Source organism: Chlorocebus sabaeus, chromosome 21 (genome assembly GCF_047675955.1).
Source record: "Chlorocebus sabaeus isolate Y175 chromosome 21, mChlSab1.0.hap1, whole genome shotgun sequence".
NCBI classification, from domain to species: domain Eukaryota; kingdom Metazoa; phylum Chordata; class Mammalia; order Primates; family Cercopithecidae; genus Chlorocebus; species Chlorocebus sabaeus.
The window spans coordinates 89,956,555-89,976,499 of record NC_132924.1 but is presented as its reverse complement, the minus strand read 5'-3'; the positions used below and the strand labels follow the sequence as shown (position 1 = coordinate 89,976,499).

Below are 19,945 nucleotides of genomic sequence, written 5' to 3'. Positions count from 1 at the left end.
ATACTAGTAGATATTAATATCAAATGAATACTAGTAGATAATATTATCGTTGAATTAGTAATACTATCCAAAAGCTCAGTCTTAGCCAAGTAAAAAATACAAACAAAAGTGAGAATTTACACAGGTTATCCTCAGTTAATGAATTCATTTCTTCCATGATAATTGCAGAATCTTGTGTCTGACTAGATCTGATCACATCACTCCTCTGCTTAAAAGGTATCATTGGTTCCCATTCCACTGAAGATAAGGCCCAGGTTCTGGATTCCTTAGCACAGCATGAGCTGCTAGCCAACTTTGGCTTCTGTCACAATCCAGTCCCTTTCCCATATGTCCTGTTTTCTAGTCACTTGAAGCCAATTTTTATTTCTTGAACATGCCATGTTTCTCATGACACTCTGCCTACAAGTCTCCCTTTTCCCTTATTCATCCATCCAAATCACTATCCAAATCAAATGTCACCTCCTGAGAAGCCTTCTCTGATAGTCTGTACACTATCTCTCTACTTCTGTTAATCTTTAATATTTTTACCTTTAGCAACACTTATCAAATTGCATTGTGATTTTTAAGGCATGGCTTTATTTCTAGCCTCTTGCAGTGTCCTATTTCTTTGAAACTCAATGAATTAACACATGAGTACATGCAAGGCCTGTACTTTCTCCTCTTATAAAACAAGTGGGAAGAATTTCCTAGCTCAGTCTCTCTGTCAACTGAGTAAACATTACCTAAGTACTTCTTATGAACCTAGTCTTGTGTAGGTTTTTATGAATATGATTTTTTTAAAGGCAAAGTTCTTATCCCCATGGAAAACTCTATCAAAGGAGACAATGGATAAGTGCTCTGGTTGTATGAGGAAAACATACAAATCTAAGGAAAACAAAGGAGGAGATCCCGACCCAAGCTGGGAAAAGTAATTTGCTCCTTCAAGGAGAGAGCCACCAGTTCTAAAACTTGAAGGATAAAGAAGAAGAAATTTAAATAGCCACATTAGGTTTTTTCCTTCCTGTCTAGAACAACCGACCCACATTTCGTAACTGTCTAACCAGGTTGTACGAATCAAGGATCAGTGTATATATAAATTTTGTTCCAGATTTTAAGTCAATACTCTTTTAATAGACTCTGCCAGCCTGCTATGAGTAGTACTGGGCACCTCTTGGTACAATTTATTTTATGACTAAAGGGTACATGTATAAAAGATGGCATTGCCCAGCCAGGTAACAAAATTGTCTGAGACTTTGTAAACTCATTCACTTTATGAAAGGAAAAGAGACCTCAGCAAAGCAAAACATTACTTTAACCAGCTACTATAATAAATGCTATTTATTATTCTAACGAGGAATCTTGATCATTCAGTCGCCAGGCATGAGCAGTGGTGGATAACTGCTACCACTTTGCATCTCCTGTGTATATCCCACAGATTAATTGTCTGACTTGAGTTACTATAGCCTTTAAATGACAAAGAACATTGTAGAAAATTAACAGATTGAAAACAGAAACCATCCTCATCTGAGACCATTTTTTATAGTGAATACATTTATATTTTCATTGAAGTTTCCCTTCTCTCTCTACTTGATCTAAATCTCTTGACATCATTTCTCAATGCAATGAAGAGTTCATACCCTTCCCATTTTCACTATTATTTTGCTGTCTCTCTTAGTGGATGCCTTGATTAAGCCTTATTCTTTATATGAATGTTGATGCTATTCTTAGTGCTGTAACAGTAGCTTTGTTTCAAAGAAATAGTAGACATTGCAAGATGCTAGAGATACTACAATAAAGCCATACTTTAAAAATCACAATGTAATTTGATAAGTGTTGCTAAAGGTAAAAATATTAAAGATTAACAGAAGTAGAGAGATAGTGTACAGACTATCAGAGAAGGCTTCTCAGGAGGTGACATTTGATTTGGATAGTGATTTGGATGGATGAATAAGGGAAAAGGGAGACTTGTAGGCAGAGTGTCATGAGAAACACGGCATGTTCAAGAAATAAAAATTGGCTTCATGTGACTAGAAAACAGGACATATGGGAAAGGGACTGGATTGTGACAGAAGCCAAAGTTGGCTAGCAGCTCGTGCTGTGCTAAGGAATCCGAAACCTGGGTCTTATCTTCGGTGGAATGGGAACCAATGATACCTTTTAAGCAGAGGAGTGATGTGATCAGATCTAGTTAGACACGAGATTCTGCCATTATCGTGGAAGAAAATGAATCTATTCACTGAGGTTTGAGAAACTATGGACAAGGAAGCTATAGCATCAGGTTGGGAACACTGACCTAAGTGACTGTTGGTTAAGTCAAATGGGAAAAGCCCGGCACAGTGGCTCACGCCTGTAGTCCCAGCACTTTGGGAGGCCAAGGCAGGCAGATCACTTGAGCCCAGGAGTTTGAGACCAGCCTAGACAACATAGCGAAACCCCATCTCTACAAAAGGTACAAAAATTAGCCAGGCATGGTGGTGCACACCTGTGGTCTCAGTTACTTGCTAGACTGAGAAGTAGGAGGATCACCCGAGCTTAAGAGGTGAAGACTGCAGCAAGCCGAGATCATGCCACTGCACTCCAGCCTGGGTGACAGGGCAAACTCTCACATGAAAAAAAAAAAAAAAAAAAAAAAGAGGGTAAAATTCATAAGATAAGCATGTCCTTTCCCTAGGATATTTATACCCTCCTTCTCTGATACAGGTTGTCAACTCCATGGGAAAATGAACTGCATTTTTCTCTGAAGCCTAATGTTTAAATAACAGCATTCTTACTTTCTTAGCATGAGTAACAATAATAATTTAGTAAGAGCGAGCAAATAATATTGCAACCTGAAGGAAATTCCATACCTGAGACACTTTGCCTATTAGAATCGGAGTCCCCGTTACTGGAATTAGAATTGTTGGAAGAGTTGTTGTCAACCCCTCCCAGAAGGGGGCGCAAGTGGCTTACTGAGACTTGTTCAATGAATGAAGTTCCATACTTGCGAAAATACCACCATTCAAATATCTAAAACAGAAAAATAAGCGTGTTTATGGTCCCTGTTATCATTTATGACTTCTGTACACATGCCCATAAAACATGTTACATTTACTAATTCTATCCACCTTAAATACATTTCATTTCAAAAACTGTTTATTCTAAAAATTAGTTTTTAGTAAAATTAATAATAACATTTAAAATTCTCAGTGTGGTTTTCTCTGCTTAATACTGGTTTCAAAAAACTATAATATCAATCATGGATAAAAGAACACTGTTAAGAACTGCTCAATATAATTTTTCTCCAAATTTGTATATAATATTCAAATAACAAAATCACCATAGATGAAAGACAATTCCAGAAATGTATAGAAATAAATCAGTTTTTGAAATATGGTTTATGAAATATTCCAGTTCTTTGCACTTTATATTCTGATAAAAACCATACCTGTGTAAAATGCTTACGAGCAAAATCGGGGAGGGGAGGTGGCGGGGGTGTTTGGTAAGACCTCCTTAAGGAAATACTGGTTTTACAGAACAAAAGAATGAGATGTATCCCATTTCCCACATGGATAGCACCCAGCCACTGAGGTTCAGCATTATCCCACTTGCAGAGAAGTGCTTTATAAACACAAGCATCTGTTGTACACCATTAATGTTTACTAGTTCACAAGCCTATTGTTATGTACTGTGAATTACAAAAGGGAAAAGAAATAACTTTCAGTAACGAAAGAACAATGATGCTTATATGATTAGACTGAAGTCAGGACTTCCTAAGCACTGGAAAAGCAGTGACCTCCCCCAACACTTCTTACCTGAGCTCTCTGCCTCTCTACAGTGAACACTTCCTACCACTGCTCAAAGCGGCGCTCTCCCACATCTTTTTCTCTCCTCCCTGATTGGTGGTTTCCTTAGGCAGTCACAAATCATTCCACAGAAGAAATTTAAGAATCAATCATATCCCAGAGTCTCATAGGATAGCTACATTTTTATAACATAAAATGTGCAATTAACATAGAATTACCTTTATCCTTACTTATTCCATAAAAACAAGATTATCTACTCTGGAATGGACTTTGGGCTATAATTTTAAAACTGATGTTTTCTCTCTTTTGTTCTATTAAAGATTTCTAAAAAGATATAAGGAACATTTATGAACGACCAGAAGGAAGTATCAATCCAGTGAAACGTTTCCAATCCTATAACAGGACACCTTGATTTAATCCCAGGGAGTTACTCTTTTTGACTATAGGTTGAGTAGCCCTTAAATGAAATGCCTGGAACCAGAAATGTTTTGGATTTTGAGTATTTTTAGATTTTGGAATATGTGTATCACACTGGTTGGGCATCCCTAATCCAAAAATCCAAAGTCCAAAATGCTCCAGTGAGCACGTCCTTTGAGTGTCACGTCAGCACTCAAAAAGTTTCAGATTTTGGAGCACTTAAGATTTCGGATTTTCAGATTTTAAAGTGCTCAACCTATCGTGAATTATCACATGTTAAAACATCCAAGTATTTTCTCTGGGCAGAGAGGGGAGAATATACTAGCAAGTTAAGAAGGGACAAGACTAATCTGTAACATTTGGAATGACTAGGAATGGGATTTTGCATAAAGGAAGAAAGTTCAGGAATGATAAATTTACACACCATGGATCTAGAAGGGAGTCTAGAAGGGATCTAGAAGGTGAGTTATTATCTGAACATTAGTTTCTTCAACTGTAAGTGGAAATCGTATTTATTGTTTATCTCAAGGGTCCTCAATTTTCATACTAACCCCATGTAAAACACCTAAGTCAGTGCCTGCTGCAGTTGGTTGTCAAAAGTAATAGCAAAGCTGCCATTTATTACGTTAACGATGCACATCCCTTCCACGGGCAGCACACCTCACATGCTACCATGAGGCACCCCTCTTTATGCCAGTCTACAATTCAGGTTAGTACAGCATTTTGCCTGTTACTAGACCGTTGGTAGAAAGTACTGGAAATCATCATGACAAAGGGTACTGCTCACTGTACAGTCCTGACCACTAAACAAGGCCCTCAATAGATTCATGGCTTTGCCTTTATTAGAAGAGAAGACTCCAAAGGACCCAGAAAATTATTTGCCCCAAGTCATTTTTCTGCTTTCTATATTGTGCTGCTGGAGCACCTGCCACTCCTAAGTTCACTGATTCCATCACACAGCACTACATGTTCCACACCAACCATAAGCAGTGCTCCAATATTACAGACTTGGCCCCTGCCACTACAAGTCTATGTCACAGATCCATAATACCTCTCACAGGCTCCTGACATGCCCGTACCCGTCACACACACACAAACCCTGGCTTTCTTCAGATTTCTCAGTTCTTCCAGCAGAACCATAAAGTGTCAGTGCTACAAAGGACCTTAAAGGTCTACATAGAGTCCACTTACAGCTGCAGAATGAGAACTACCCATCAAGGTAGAATGACCTGACCAAAGTCTCATAGCTAATTAAATAGTCACTTAGCCAGAAGCCCCTACCCTCTGTCACTATCTTACCAAGGCCCTAAAACAAGGCTTTTTATAGCTCCCTTGCTTCATGTAAACAGACAGATGTAGCCTATCATTCCTTTTTTCAAATCTTTACTTCCAAGTGCCCTCTGACACTGTCCCTTTGTGCTTTCCTAGTTATAAAAACCAATCCAGAAGTAGTCTATCAACCGGGACCAGATTACTCATCCTAAGGTAAAAATGACTTGTATTAACTGGATATTTGCTTTGTAATAGGTGATAGACCTTCGACCCAGTATTTCTAATGCAGTAATAACAGACCTCAGTAAAGACTGGGTTATTCATGCAGCTCTTCGGGGAGGAAAAGGAGGGCCTTCTCAGGTTTGTCATATCCCTGCAATATTACAGCCCCTGCTGTGTACAGAGAACACAAGTACAAAGATGGACCTCTGCTGTGTACAAGGGACACTAGAATAAAAAAGGACCCTGTCCTTCTAATAAATATTGAATGAACAACTAGGAAAGAAAGAAGGAAAGAACTCAAAACCTTCTGAAACTTCAAACACAGTGTCCTCATCTAGGGTCTGAACATAAAAATCTTTCCCTTATTCTGAAACATGTCAGGCTTTGGGCGATTACCTCACAGTATTTTAAAAGAGCTGCACAGATCCAAATGGGCAGATGGTGTTATTTAATGCGCACATATTCGGTGTCACTTTGAATTCTTTTCCCTGGTGCATACCTACAATGTAAACAGCAGAGCTCTCATAAACAAATTTAGATTTTAAAAGTACTTCTTGGACATGCTCGTAGCTCAGTGGGCCTGTCACAGTGGAACAAAACAGCTTTTAGTCTGATGGATAACCAAAAAATTAAAATACAAATATGCATTTCATAGTCTTAAAAACCTCTCCTGTGCTTTTTTCCTATTCATGCTCTTCCCCTAAGAAGGTCAGGTAAGATGAGAATAAAAAGTATCAAGCGGGTTTGGGATTTAGGAAGTCAACAGGGACCTTACCATTTAGTTTAAAGGCAAAACCCCTTTAAACTAGATAGCTGGGCTATGTGACCTTGGTTGCTTTTCTTGATTCCTTGGGGATTAGTTTTCTAATGTGTAAAATAAGATCACTGTAAGCATTCAGTTAATGTTGGACGAAGAGACGGAGAGAGAAAGGGAGGGATGATTAGAAGACTGAATGGAAGGATAGTTGGAAGGTTGACTGGATGGATGATAAGGGCTGGCCTGGTTGATGTAATGGGAGATTGTCTAAATAAACAACAGGATCAATAAAAGATTTTGTGTTCATTTTGTTTTTTACGAAAAAGAGAGGCTCACACATATTTGTGCTAGGGGAAAAGAATCCAGTGGAAAGAGAGAAACTGATGGTGGGAAAGAGTACAAATTACCCAGAGACATGATGCCAAGTAGGAAGCACATCTATTCTGCCTTTAAAAAGTAACTCACCGGCCGGGCGCAGTGGCTCACGCCTGTAATCCCAGCACTCTGGGAGGCCGAGGTGGGCAGATCACCTGAGGTGAGGAGTTTGAGACCAGCCTGGCCAACATGGTGAAACCCCATCTCCACAAAAATACAAAAATTAGCCAGGCATGGTGGTGGGCACCTGTCATCCCAGCTACTCGGGAGGCTGAGGCAGGAAAATTTCTTGAACACAGGAGGCGGAGGTTGCAACGAGCCGAGATCGCGGCAGTGCACTCCAGCCTGGGTAACAGAGTGAGACTTTGTCTCAAAAAAACAACAACAACAAAAAAACCAACCACTTCTTGCTCTAAGATAGGAAGAAAGAGAAAGAATGAACAGGGGGAGACATTCTATTTTGGAAAGTAGAGTGTGTTATGAGCTGTTTCCCAGGCTAGAAGGCAATAAGCGGATAAAAACTGGGTGACACTGATCTCAGTGGAGATGCGGGTAAGGTTTATCTTCTGGGAATAAGGGAGGTGGGGATGTAATTGGGAATGAGGGCTGAGGAAGTGGTTTGGACCTATATCTTACAAGGCAGAAGGGCCAGAAGCTATACTCGAGGCCCATATCATATTTAAAACAAAGATACATTTGGCAAGGACCCAGTTACCAATGCCCAGTGAGTTCCTTCATTATTATTTGACAGAAGCAGAGAGGATAACCAAGGAGTACTGGGGCTGGGAGCTGGGGGCAGAGACCCAGGTTTCCAGCTGCCCTAAGCTTCAAACTTGTCTCATGTTTACCTGCAGGGAACAAAAATCTGGCAAAGGAACAATAAACAAGGCCCTTCCATCAACCTTGCAGACCTAAAAGCCTTTGCTCAAGATGCCTAGATTCTTCCTATCCAATAAGTCCTCCTCTTCTTTTGAATTGCATATTCTGTATATAAAACACTTCATGCGTCAGGAATTTGCCTATGCCCTATTATCACACTCAAAAATGCTTCCAGATTTCCACACAGCAAAAGCATAGTAATTCCACACCAACGCCATTAAACCCGTGGGAAATCAAAAGATGTCAAAGCTTGAAATTGGCTAAGTGCTTGTTAAGAATTACAATGATGTCACAGGAGGATAGATACAGTGATGGTAGAGGCTGAAGAAGGAATATGAAACTTTATGGCAGTCTACTCCTAGATAGAAAGATTGCCAAACCAACACCTGTTCTAAGTCTTCAAAAATATATCTGGTGGTAAACAGTTTTTTTTTTTTTTTTTTTTTTGGCAAAAGGGGATTATCTGGGCTTAAGAAGATAAACCTAGGCAGTTGGCATGTGTTACAGTAATACCTGTAACATTTTTAGTTTCTTTTTTGATCCCAAAGTATATTCTTTTTACCATATTGACTGTTACAAAGTCCTTCCTAATTCCTTATGACAGATAAAACTTTTTTTTTTTTTTTTACATTCTTGGTTTCTGTATATTTTGTTTAGGAATATAGAATAGCAACCGAGTGGGTCTTGGCCTCCTGCTTCCTAGATCTCAGTCAATCCCTCCTCAGCCACCTGTTCCCCTAAACAGTTGCAGGGGCCATGTAAACTGGCATCCTGCCCTTCCACCCGCCTTTCTGGCCACCTGTTGCCAAGACTTTAAGAAAACACAGGGAAGTAAGGCTCTCTTCAAGGTCAACAGCCAATGGTCCATCCCCACCTCAGTGTCTCTAAGTTCATGGACGAGATTTTCCACCGCAGCATTAACTACTGTGGCCTAAAAGGGAGGGTAACTCTCCTGAGCAAAGCCATGGAGACCACTGAGAATTGGGAAAAGCCAGCCTGTGTCATTCACCCCAAGCCCTGCCAGCTGTCCTCTAGGTCCCTCCTCTAGAGATTCTAATTCAGTTAGCCTGGGTGGTGCTTGGAATCTATCATTTTAAACAAGTTCCCAGATAATTCTGATGCAGGCAGTTAATTCATTCATTCCTTGGATCTTATGTGCATTTGACAAATATTTTCCAAGTATTTATGCTGGCATTTTGTATACAGTAGTATGCAAAAACACAGATATGGTTCCTGCCTTTGTGATGCTTCTATTCTAAAGAGAAAGAAGACAATAAATGATCACACAAATAAAATACAAATGTGCTAAGTACTGGTCTATGTTCTAGGCTGGACAAATCTGGACTAACCCATAGCCAATTGGAAAAAGAAAAAATGTTTCCTCCAAAGAAGGTTGCAGTCTTCCTCCTCCCTCTTTCTTTTCCTTTTTCTTTTCTCTTTCCCTCTCCCCACTCTCTCTTTCTTATCTACCTGACCCACTTCTGTGTGTCTGTTAAAACGAAAATATCAACCGCTACACCCTGCTGCTATCCACCTTCCCAGGCAAACCTTATGAGAGGCAGAATGGTGCTAGGGCAGAGTGGTGGAAATTTAAATTCTAGTCTTCACTCCATCCTTACCTAGCAAAGTTTCCTAGGTAAGTCACAAGCTTTCTGAATGCCTAGTCCTTAGGTCTTTACTGATTTAAAGTGGATTGCTTCTGAGCATTCTTGCTCAGCACTGCAACTACATGACTTTCAAGTATCTCAATTTGTGCTGAAATGTAAGCTGAAAAAGCCAAAATGGCAGTTTTGTCCCTTTATCTGCCATTAGTTCATTCACCTTCTTCACCTTTGCCATATCTTATCATTAATCTGTTCTACCCAAATGCTCATGTCCACAATCAGTCCACGACAGGTATCAATCTACTTTCTTTGCCTGACACGGGGTCTCCTGCAGAAGATCATTTACTTCCGTGGTGAACACAAGAAGCTGTAATCTGACAAGGTTAAATGAGCCTGTTTCCTCTCATTGTCTGCAGGCTCCCCAGCCATCTGGCCCTCACAGCATATCTCTCATTCTTTATTCTAGAGTCAAGAGGCAAGGTGCTTCAGATATGACACAGCTTGACATTTATGTGCTACTTCCCACCCCAACCCCCCAAGAGCCCTTGTAATCAAGTTTCCCTGCATCTTTTTCCACTCTTTGTTCCAGAATCACCATCATTTTGGGTGATCCATATGCCTATCAATTAAAGTGCTACCTGAAGTGCAGTTCAAGTTCTTGAGATGGATGAAAAAGGGGTGAAAGGAGACACAGCAATCTTCAACTCCGCTCTCTTACTTTTGAATAAGAGGAGATGGAAGGCAAGGTCAGAGAACTGGGTTTGAATCTCATGATTTAACTGCTATATAATCTTGGCCAAATTATTTAAACTTTGTGTCTGTTTATACTTAGCAATATAAAGACACTGGTCATACCTACCACTCAGAATTTCAATCAGAATTAAATGCAATAATATATGCAAAGTGCTTAATATAGTACACCTGGCATGGAGTGGTAACTCAATAAACAGATCTTTTGTTATAACTCATTCCTATTCAATCATCATCTGCTACCACTTTCCCAAAAACACACTTATTTTACATTTAATCCATGAACTAATTATTTTATTTATCATTCTGATTTTCTCCATTTCCTGTTCTTGATTCTGACTTTTAAAAATTATGCTCTGGATGTCTCTTAAAAATATCTCTGTTTTATACACACACACACACACACACACATATGTACATGTATGTATATCTATATACATATACACACATATACATATCTTGTATCCTATTAAAATGTGTATTGATCCCTGTATCCAATGAAATACATACACACACATTTTAATAGGGATATAGGAATCTGTGTATAAATGTCAATACAACATATAGAATTTTATGCATTCTATCACATTTTGAGATAATTAAGGAAAGCATTTTCTGCACATATCCACCTTCCACTCCCAAAAGTGAAGCAAAATCCAGAGATTTTCTGCACTGAAATAAACACTGCCTGCAGAGGCTGGGCATGTCTTTGCTAGCAGATAAAAGACTAACTTGGCAGGTCTAGACTGTGATGACAGGTGCAGTGCTTGTAGATGGAACTGGACTGGGATGGGAAGGCTTGTGCCAAGCAGACAGAGGGGTATCTTGAAATTCAGCAAGGGAAAAAGCTGGATGGATGGGTACAGGCACAGGAACTAAAAGGGAAGAGTGAGCTAGATGGTATAACAAAGTCATTGCTAGCTTTCAACTTGTGAACTAAGAAGTATTAGGGATATCTCATAAAATATACACCTGTTTATTTTTAAACATTGTATATTTTTTTAGTTAACTGACTTTTTCTTTACAGAGGAAATACCAGGGTTTTTGTTTGTTTTTAGCTCTCTTTTCCAAAGAAATTCAATTTAATTTGATAATTTCAGTCTCCAGCATAGAAACTGTGAGGCCCCCAAATAATCAATTTCTCCAGGGTCAGCCCTATACTTTAAATGTCCATGGTAGGCTCTTAGAACATTGCTTAGGGGAGATCGTTAGGTAATTGTCTCCCTAGGGCCAGGAAGCAAACTGCTAAGCACTTCCATGCCCACAGCTATTTTGCAGGGCACCTGATCCTTTACCTCAATGCTGCCTCTCCCTGAAATGCACTCAGCAGAAAAGGATAGTGGCTGAATAGAAACCTTACCCTGGGTTCATTTCGAGGTCTGGCAAAGCTGAGTCCCTAAATGCTAGGCATGTCAACAAGCTCTAAAGCAGGAGCCTAAAGCTGTACACACTGTAGTTACTTAGCTCTCACTACAGACCAGCATTTTGAGAGAGACCTTTCAAAATTTTCCTACAGGAGAGGTTTTCCTTTGCTCAAAGTTTCCTATCAGTCGGAAGTATCCTCTGCTTCCTGAGAATGCTGCAAGGCAAATGTACCATAAGATAGCCCAGCAATGATCATCCGGCTCAGCAGGGGCACAGAAAACCTCACCAGCCCAGATCTGCAAAGGTGGCCATGCTCTAGGGAAATCCCTTTACTGCTGTTGGGGCTTCACCATCTTTGAGTTAAAAAAGGAAACAAACATTAGGCCTAGCTTACCAGAGTGAAAGGAAACAACCCACACTGAGGTAATTAATTTATAGCCTGTGAATCTACACCAAGCTACTGCTAGAATAAAGTCCAGACCTACCATTCGTACAGCAGGCTAGAAAAACAGCTGACCACAGAGGCAGTGAAATGAGTGACAGAGTGCAGGCTGCCTGCACAAGATGGCCTGGGTTCCAAGCCTGCTCCTCCATTGCTAGCTGTGTGACCTAAGGCAGGTTACTAACTGGCCTATTCTACCTACTGAGGCTATGCATAAGTAAAAAGGAAACAATAAAGCAATGACCTTGTACTGTGGGGAAGAGTAAATGAGTTAGCATGCAAAGTGCTTTAGATCAGTACCTGACATCATCTAAGTAGGTAACAGTTTTCAGTGACCTTCCCCTGAGAGAAGGAATGTACAAACAAAAGCCTACCTTTCAGCATCAGAGTGAATCACTGGTTTCAGTATGAAATTGTATCCAGAAAAGTTCTTTTTTCCTATCTGTTTATTTAAAAAATATTTCCAAGATGTTTTGAATGAAAATGTTAAAATATTATTGTAAATGTAAATGATAGTTATCCGAGGGAGACTTGTAATGCCTTCCCCTTCTCCCCCCACAAAACATATATGTTAAAAGATTGCCATGTTTTGGGCACATATTTAGTAAGAATTTACCAAGCATTTTCCCAGTCTGAAGTTGCCTCACTCTATTTAGGAATGTTAAGGTAGGTTTTTAATCATAAAGGGATGCCAGATTTTGTCAGATGCTTTTTCTGTATCTACTGAGATGATCACGTGATTTTTGTTTTTAATTCTGTTCACATGGTGTATCACATTTATTTACTTGCGTATGTTAAACCATCCCTGCACCCCTGGTATGAAACCCACTTGATCATGGTGAATTATCTTTTTGGACATGCTATTGGATTCAGTTAGCTAATATTTTACTGAGGATTTTTGTATCTATGTTCATCAGAGATATTGGTCTGTAGTTTTATTTTTTTGTTATATTGTTTCCTGGTTTGGGTATTAGGGTGATACTGGCTTCACAGAATAATTTAGGGAAGATTCCCTCTTTATCTTTTGGAATAGGGTCAACAGGATTGGTACCAATTCTTCTTTGAATGTCTGATAGAATTCAGTTGTGAGTCTGTCTGGTCCTGGACTTTTTTTTCTGTTGGTAACTTTTTAATTACCATTTCAATCTCACTGCTTGTTATTGGTCTATTCAGACTTTCTATTTCTTCCTTGTTTAATTTAGGATGGTTGTATATTTCCAGGAATTCATCCATCTCCTCTAGGTTTTCTAGTTTATGCGTGTAAAAGTGTTCAAAGTAGCCTTGAATTATCTTTTGTATTTCTGTGGTATTGGTTGTAATATCTCCTACTTCATTTCTAATTGAGCTTATATGGATCTTCTCTCTTCTTTTCTTGCTTAATCTCACTAATGGTCTATCAACCTTATTTATCTCTTCAAAAGAATCGGCATAGAAGGGACATACCTTAACGTAATAAAAGCCATCTCTGACAAACCCACAGCCAACATTATACTGAATGAGGAAAAGTTGAAACCATTTCCCCTGAGAACAGGAAAAAGACAAGGATGCCCACTTTCACCACTTCTATTCAACATAGTACTGGAAATCCTAGCCACAGCAATCAGACAAGAGAAAGAAATAAAGGGCATTCAAATCGGTAAAGAGGAAGTCAAACTGTCACTGTTTGCTGATGACATTATCACATACTTGGAAAACCCTAAAGACTTATCCAAAAAGCTCCCAGGACTGGTAAATGAATTCAGAAAAGTTTTAGGATACAAAATTAATGTACGCAAATCAGTAGCCCTGCTATACACCAACAGCAACCAAGCTGAGAATCAAATGAAGAAATCAACCATTTTTACAGTAGCTGCAAAAACAAACAAACAAACAAACAAAAAAACTTAGGAATACACTTAACCAAGGAGGTGAAAAACCTCTACAAGGAAAACTACAAAACACTGCTGAAAGAAATCACAGATGACACAAACAAATGGAAACACATCCCATGCTCACGGATAGGTAGAATCAACATTGAAAAAAATGACCATACTGCCGAAAGCAATCTACAAATTCAATGCAATTCCCATTAAAATATCACCATCATTATTCACAGAACTGGAAAAAAACAACCAAAAAATTCATATGGAACCTAAAAAGAGCCTGCATAGCCAAAGCAAAACTAAGCAAAAAGAACAAATCTGGAGATATCACATTACCTGACTTCAAACTATACTGTAAGGCCACAGTCACCAAAACAGCATGGTACTAGTATAAAAACAGGCATACAGACCTGTGAAACAGAATAAAGAATCCAGAAATAAAGCCAAATAATTATAGTCGACTGATCTTGGACAAAGCACAACAAAAATATAAAGTGTGGAAAAGACACCCTGTTCAACAAATGGTGCTGGGATAATCGGCAAGTCACATGTATACATAAGAATGAAACTAGATCCTCATCTCTCACCTTATACAAAAATCAACTCAAGATGGATCAAAGACTTAAATCTAAGACCTGATACCATAAAAGTTCTAGAAGATAACATTGGAAAAACCCTTGTAGACACTGGCTTAGGCAAAGACTTGATGACCAAGAAGCCAAAAGCAAGTGCAACAAAAACAAAGATAAATAGATGGGACTTAATTAAAGTAAAAAGCTTCTGCAGAGTAAAAAAACAATCAGCAGAATTAACAGACAATCCACAGAGTAGCAGAAAATCTTCATAATATACACATCTGACAAAGGACTAATATCCAGAATCTACAAGGAATTCAAATAAATCAGCAAGAAAAAAAAATCCCTTCAAAAAGTGGGCTAAAGGCTAGGTGCAGTGGCTCACATCTACAATCCCAGCACCTTGGGAGGCTGAGGCGGGTGGGTCACCTGAGGTCAGAAGTTGGCCAGACCAGCCTGGCCAACATGGTGAAACTCTGTCTCTAATAAACACAAAAAATTAGCCAGGCATGGTGGCATATGCCTGTAATCCCAGCTACTTGGGAGGCAGGGGCAGGAGAATTGCTTGAACCCAGGAGGCAGAGGTTGCAGTGAGCCGAGATTGTGCCATTGCACTCTAGCCTGGGCAACAAGAGCGAAAACTCCGTCTCAAAAAAAAAAAAGTGGGCTACAGACATGAATAGATAATTCTCAAAAGAAGATATACAAATGGCCAAAAAAACATGAAAAAAATGCTCAATATCACTAACGATCAGGGAAATGCAAATCAAAACCACAATGCAGTATCACTTTACTTCCTGCAAGAACGATCATAATAAAAAAGTTTAAAAATGGAATACTACTCCACCATAAAAAGGAATGAAATAATGGTATTTGTAGCAATCTGGATGAAATTGGAGATCATTATTCTAAGTGAAGTAACTCAGGAATGGAAAACCAAAAGTATGTTCTCATTCATAAGTGGGAGCTAAGCTATGAGGATGCAAAGGCATAAGAATGATACAACGAACTTTGGAGGCTCAGAGGAGGAAAGAGTGGGAAGGGAGTGAGGGATAAAAGACTACACATTGGGTACGGTGTACACTGCTCGGGGGATGGATGCACCAAAATCTCAGAAATCACCACTAAAGAACTTAATCACCAAATACCACCTGTTTCCCAAAAACCCATTGAAATAAAAATTTAAAAATAAAAATAAACAAGCTTTGAAAGAAAAAAAAAAGAATATTAAGGTAGGAACATGAAGACTTAGGTTCTAGGCCTGGCTTTGCTACAGACTAACCACATGAGCTTAGATAAAACATTTCCTTTTCTTTCTTCTGTTAGTCTCGATTTTCTCCTCTGAAAAATGAATGGCTTAGGGATGAATGACTGAAGTCCCATCACATCAACAATCCCTGATTCTCCCCATTGCTTTTTAAAATTGATATATAATAGCTGTACATATTTTCAGGGTATGTGTGATAATTTGATACCTTCATGTAATATGTAAAGATCAAATCAGGGTCGCTGGAATATCTACTACCTTAAATTTATCTTTCTTTTCTTTGTGCTGGTAACATTCAAATTATTCTCTTCTGACTATTTTGAAGTATACAACAGATTGTTAACTATAGTCACCCTAGCAATCTGTCAAACGTTAGGTCTTATTTATTCTATTTAACTGGTATATTTGTACCTATTAATCAATCTCAATCAGGCATGGTGGCTCACACCTGTAATCCCAGAACTTTGTGAGGCCGAGGGAAGAGTATTGCTTGAGCCCAGGAGTTCAATACCAGCCTAGGCAATATAGGGAGACCCCATCACTACAAATAATATAAAAAATTAGCCAGACATGATGGCACGCACCTGTGGTCCCAGCTACTTGGGGGGCTGAGACAAAGGACTGCCTGAGCCCAGGAGGTCAAGGTTACAATCAGCTGTGCAGTGTGCAGTACACTGTAGCCTGCATGACCTTCCCAGCCTCTGGTAACCACCAATCTATCTACTCTGTATCATTGAGATCTACTTTTTAAACTCCCATATATGAGTAAAAATATGCAATATATGTCTTTCTGTGCTTGGCTTATTTCACTTAACATAAGGACTTCCGGTTCCATCCATGCCACTGCAAATAACAGAATTCCATTCTTTTTTATCACTGAAAAACAGTCCATTGTGGAATATTCAAATTCCAAAGAGAATTATTTACAAATTAATCTCTGTTCCCTGATCCAATCATTCTCCCTAGTAATCATGTATTGCCCTCAACAAAATTCCTCTTTTCCCCCTCCCACAACTTGTTTCTCCACCATAACTTGTTTTGCCAGGATCCAAGACCCCAATCTTTTTGTAACCTCAAGATCATATATAAGCTTCTTAACCCCACTGAGATATTGGGCAATCACTCTGTAGTTCTCCTGTGCACGTTAATAATAAATTTCTTACGCCTTTTCTCTTATTAATCTATCATTTGTCAGTTGATTTTTCTGTCAACCTTTCAAGGGTGAAGGGGAAGTTTTCTGTTCATCTCTACAATATATACCACATATTCTTTTCCCATTCATCAATTGATGGGTACTTACATTGATTCTAAATTTTGGCTATTAAGAATAGTGCTGCAATAAACATGGGACTGCAGGTATCTCTTTAATATACTGATTTCCTTTCTTTTGGATATATATCCAAGTAGTGGAATTGCTGGATCATATGCCATTTCAACTTCTAGCTTTTTGAGAAACATCCATCTGTTTTCCATAGTGGCTGTACTGATTTACAATCCCACCAACAGTGTACAAGAGTACCGCTTTCTCCACACATCCTCACCAGCTTCTGTTATAACCAGTTTTTGTTTTGTTTTGTTTTTTGAGACGGAGTCTCACTCCGTTGCCCAGGCTAGAGTGCAGTAGAACTATCTCAGCTCACTGCAACCTCTGCCCCCAGGGTTTACGTGATTCTGCTGCCTCAGTCTCCTGAGCAGCTGGGACTACAGGCGTGTGCCACCACACCCGGCTAATTTTGTATTTTTAGTAGAGACAGGGTTTCACCATGTTAGCCAGGCTGGTCTTGAACTCCTGGCCTCAAGTGACCCTCCTGCCTCTGCCTCCCAAAGTGCTGTGATTGCAAGCGTGAGCCACTGCACCTACCATACCCTGTCTTCTTACAAAAATTTGCTGGGCATGGTGGCACATGCCTGTAGTCCCAGCTACTCTGGAGGCTGAGGCAAGAGAATCACTTGAAGCCATTCTAACTGTATTGAGATGATAGCTCATTGTGGTTTTGGTCTGCATTTCTCTGAGGATTAGCGATACTGAGCATTTTTTCATATACCTGTTGCCCATTTGCATGTCTTCTTTTGAGAAATGTTTATTCAGATCTTTGCCCATTTTATAATTAGATTATTTGGGGTTTTGCTATTGAGTTATTTGAGCTCCTTATATATTCTGGTTATTAATCTCTTGTCAGATGAATAGCTTGCAAATATTTTCTCCCATTCTATGAGTTATCTCTTCAGTTTATTGTTTCCTTTGCTGTGCAGGAGCTTTTTAGCTTGATATAATCCCATTTGTCTATTTCTGCTCTGGCTGCCTGTGCTTTGAGGTCTTACACAAAAAATCTTTACCCAGACTAATGTCCTGGAGCATTTCCCCAATGTTTTCTTTCACAAGTGTCATGGTTTCAGGTCTTAGATTTAAGTATTTAATTCATTTTTATTTGATTTTGCATATGGTGAGAGACAGAGGTCCAGCTTCATTCTTAAACATATGGTTATTCAGTTTTTCCAGCATATTTACTGAAGAGACTGTCCATTCTCCAACGTATGTTCTCAGTGCCTTTGTTGAAAATGAGTCAACTGTAAATGTGTGGATTTATGTCTGGGCTCTCTATTCCGTTCCATTGCTACGTGTCTGTTTTTACGCCAGTACCATGCTGATTTAGTTACTATAACTTTGTAAAATATTTTGAAGTCAGGTAGTGTGATGCCTCCAGTTGTGTTCTTTTTGCTCAGGATTGCTCTGGTTATTCAGGGTCTTCTGTGGTTCCATAAAAATTTTAGATTTATTTTTCTATTTCTGTAAAGAATGTGATTGGTATTTTGATAGGGATTGCATTAAATGTGTAAATTTATTTGCAGAGTATTGTCATTTTAATGATATTAATTCTTCCAGTCCATGAGCAAAAAATATCTTTCCATTTTTTGTGTGTCCTCTTCAATTTTTTTCCATCAGAGTTTAATAGTTTTCCTTGTATACATCCTTCACTTTTTTGTATTAAATTAATTCCTAGGTATTTTACGCTCTTTGTACCTATTGTAAATGGGATTGCTTTCTTGATTTCTTTTTCAGATTGTTCACTGTTAGCATATATGTTACTGATTTTTGTATGCTGATTTTGTATCCTGCAACGTTATTGAATTCGTTTATCAATTCTAACCATTTTTGGTGGAGGCTTTAGGTTTTTCTAAATATAAAATCATGTCTGCAAACAGGGCTCGCTTGACTTCTTCCTTTTTCATGGTTTTCTCTTCTATCACCTGTCTCACTGAAACTGATCTCCCCTTTTCATTACTTTCTCTCATCATCTTCTGTCTACTCCTTGTCCTCTCTGGATATCATGTAATTCTCAATATATTAATATAGTTTCTTACCTAGCTCTAAATAGTAAGTATATTGCCTCCTAATGAAAATCTTTTTTAATTAATAAAGTTAGAAACCTTTGGAGTGAGAGATTCATTCCCATACCCTCAGCACTTACCACAGTTTTTTCTGTGGTTTTCTAGCAAAACAGTTTTTGCTGGCTTCCCTCCACCAAATCCTCTCTCAGATTATTTTCCTCTGCCCTCAATCCCCTAGATTGAAGAGATTATCTAAAGCCTTTCTCTTCTCCATTCATTGCTCTAGGTCAGACTCAAATATTTTTACTATTTCCCATTTGGACAATTTATGTTGTTCCTCAACAGGTTAAGTAGAAGTAAATTTTTGAGGTGGTTGTTCTCTGAAGCAAAGAGTTCGTGCCCCGCCCCCCCGACAAATGTGAAGACCAATGTGGGGCTGCTATATTCTTCTTTGCAAAGTAGTAATAGTAAAATAGCACTACCATACACTATCACCATCATTTCAGAAGAACATTGTAATGTTAAAAAGTAAGGACACAATCTCAGAATAAAATACAGTCCTTACATGGAATAAATTAGTGACCAGCTTTATAGCTTTATGGAGCCACTTTCTACAGGGTCTTTATTTTTCCCATGTCTCTAAAGAACAGGGAAAACTTCAGAGACACATACAAGTGAACTGATTAGTATTTAAGAGGTGACATGGTATAAATTATCACATATACCTTATTTCAACCAATTTTAAAGAGGAAGTTTAATATGCTTCCCCTTAACTTGGGTTGGTCTTTGCAGCCAGCAATGGGCTTTCTATTTGGATTTCCTCTTATCCAAAACAAACTTTTAGTACCAGAAGTAGTTCTAGAGAAACAGAATTTTAAGGATAGATTTCTTTAGTTGGTTTTGGGGTTTCTGGAGTTGGCTGCTCAGTATAATTAGATCCAAAAACGCTAAGGACTCTACTTCTAATACTATGGAGAACACTGACCGTCCTTGGCATGAACTGTTTAGAGAGTTACGCAAAATAAATGCATTTGATACTCCTGATTCACCACTCTTGAGAGGCAAAG

At 38.8% G+C, this 19,945-nt stretch overlaps 1 protein-coding gene across 15 annotated transcripts in view; it reads right to left on the bottom strand.

Annotated features, from left to right (window-relative positions):
- Positions 1-19,945, bottom strand: part of ST7 (suppression of tumorigenicity 7) — a 276,697-nt gene that overhangs the window by 110,639 nt on the left and 146,113 nt on the right. For all 15 annotated transcript variants that reach the window (XM_073009298.1, XM_007982681.3, XM_007982683.3 and 12 more), the window contains one exon: positions 2,826-2,985. In XM_073009298.1, coding sequence (XP_072865399.1) covers positions 2,826-2,985 — 160 coding nt within the window. The remainder of the gene's footprint in view (positions 1-2,825; positions 2,986-19,945) is intronic.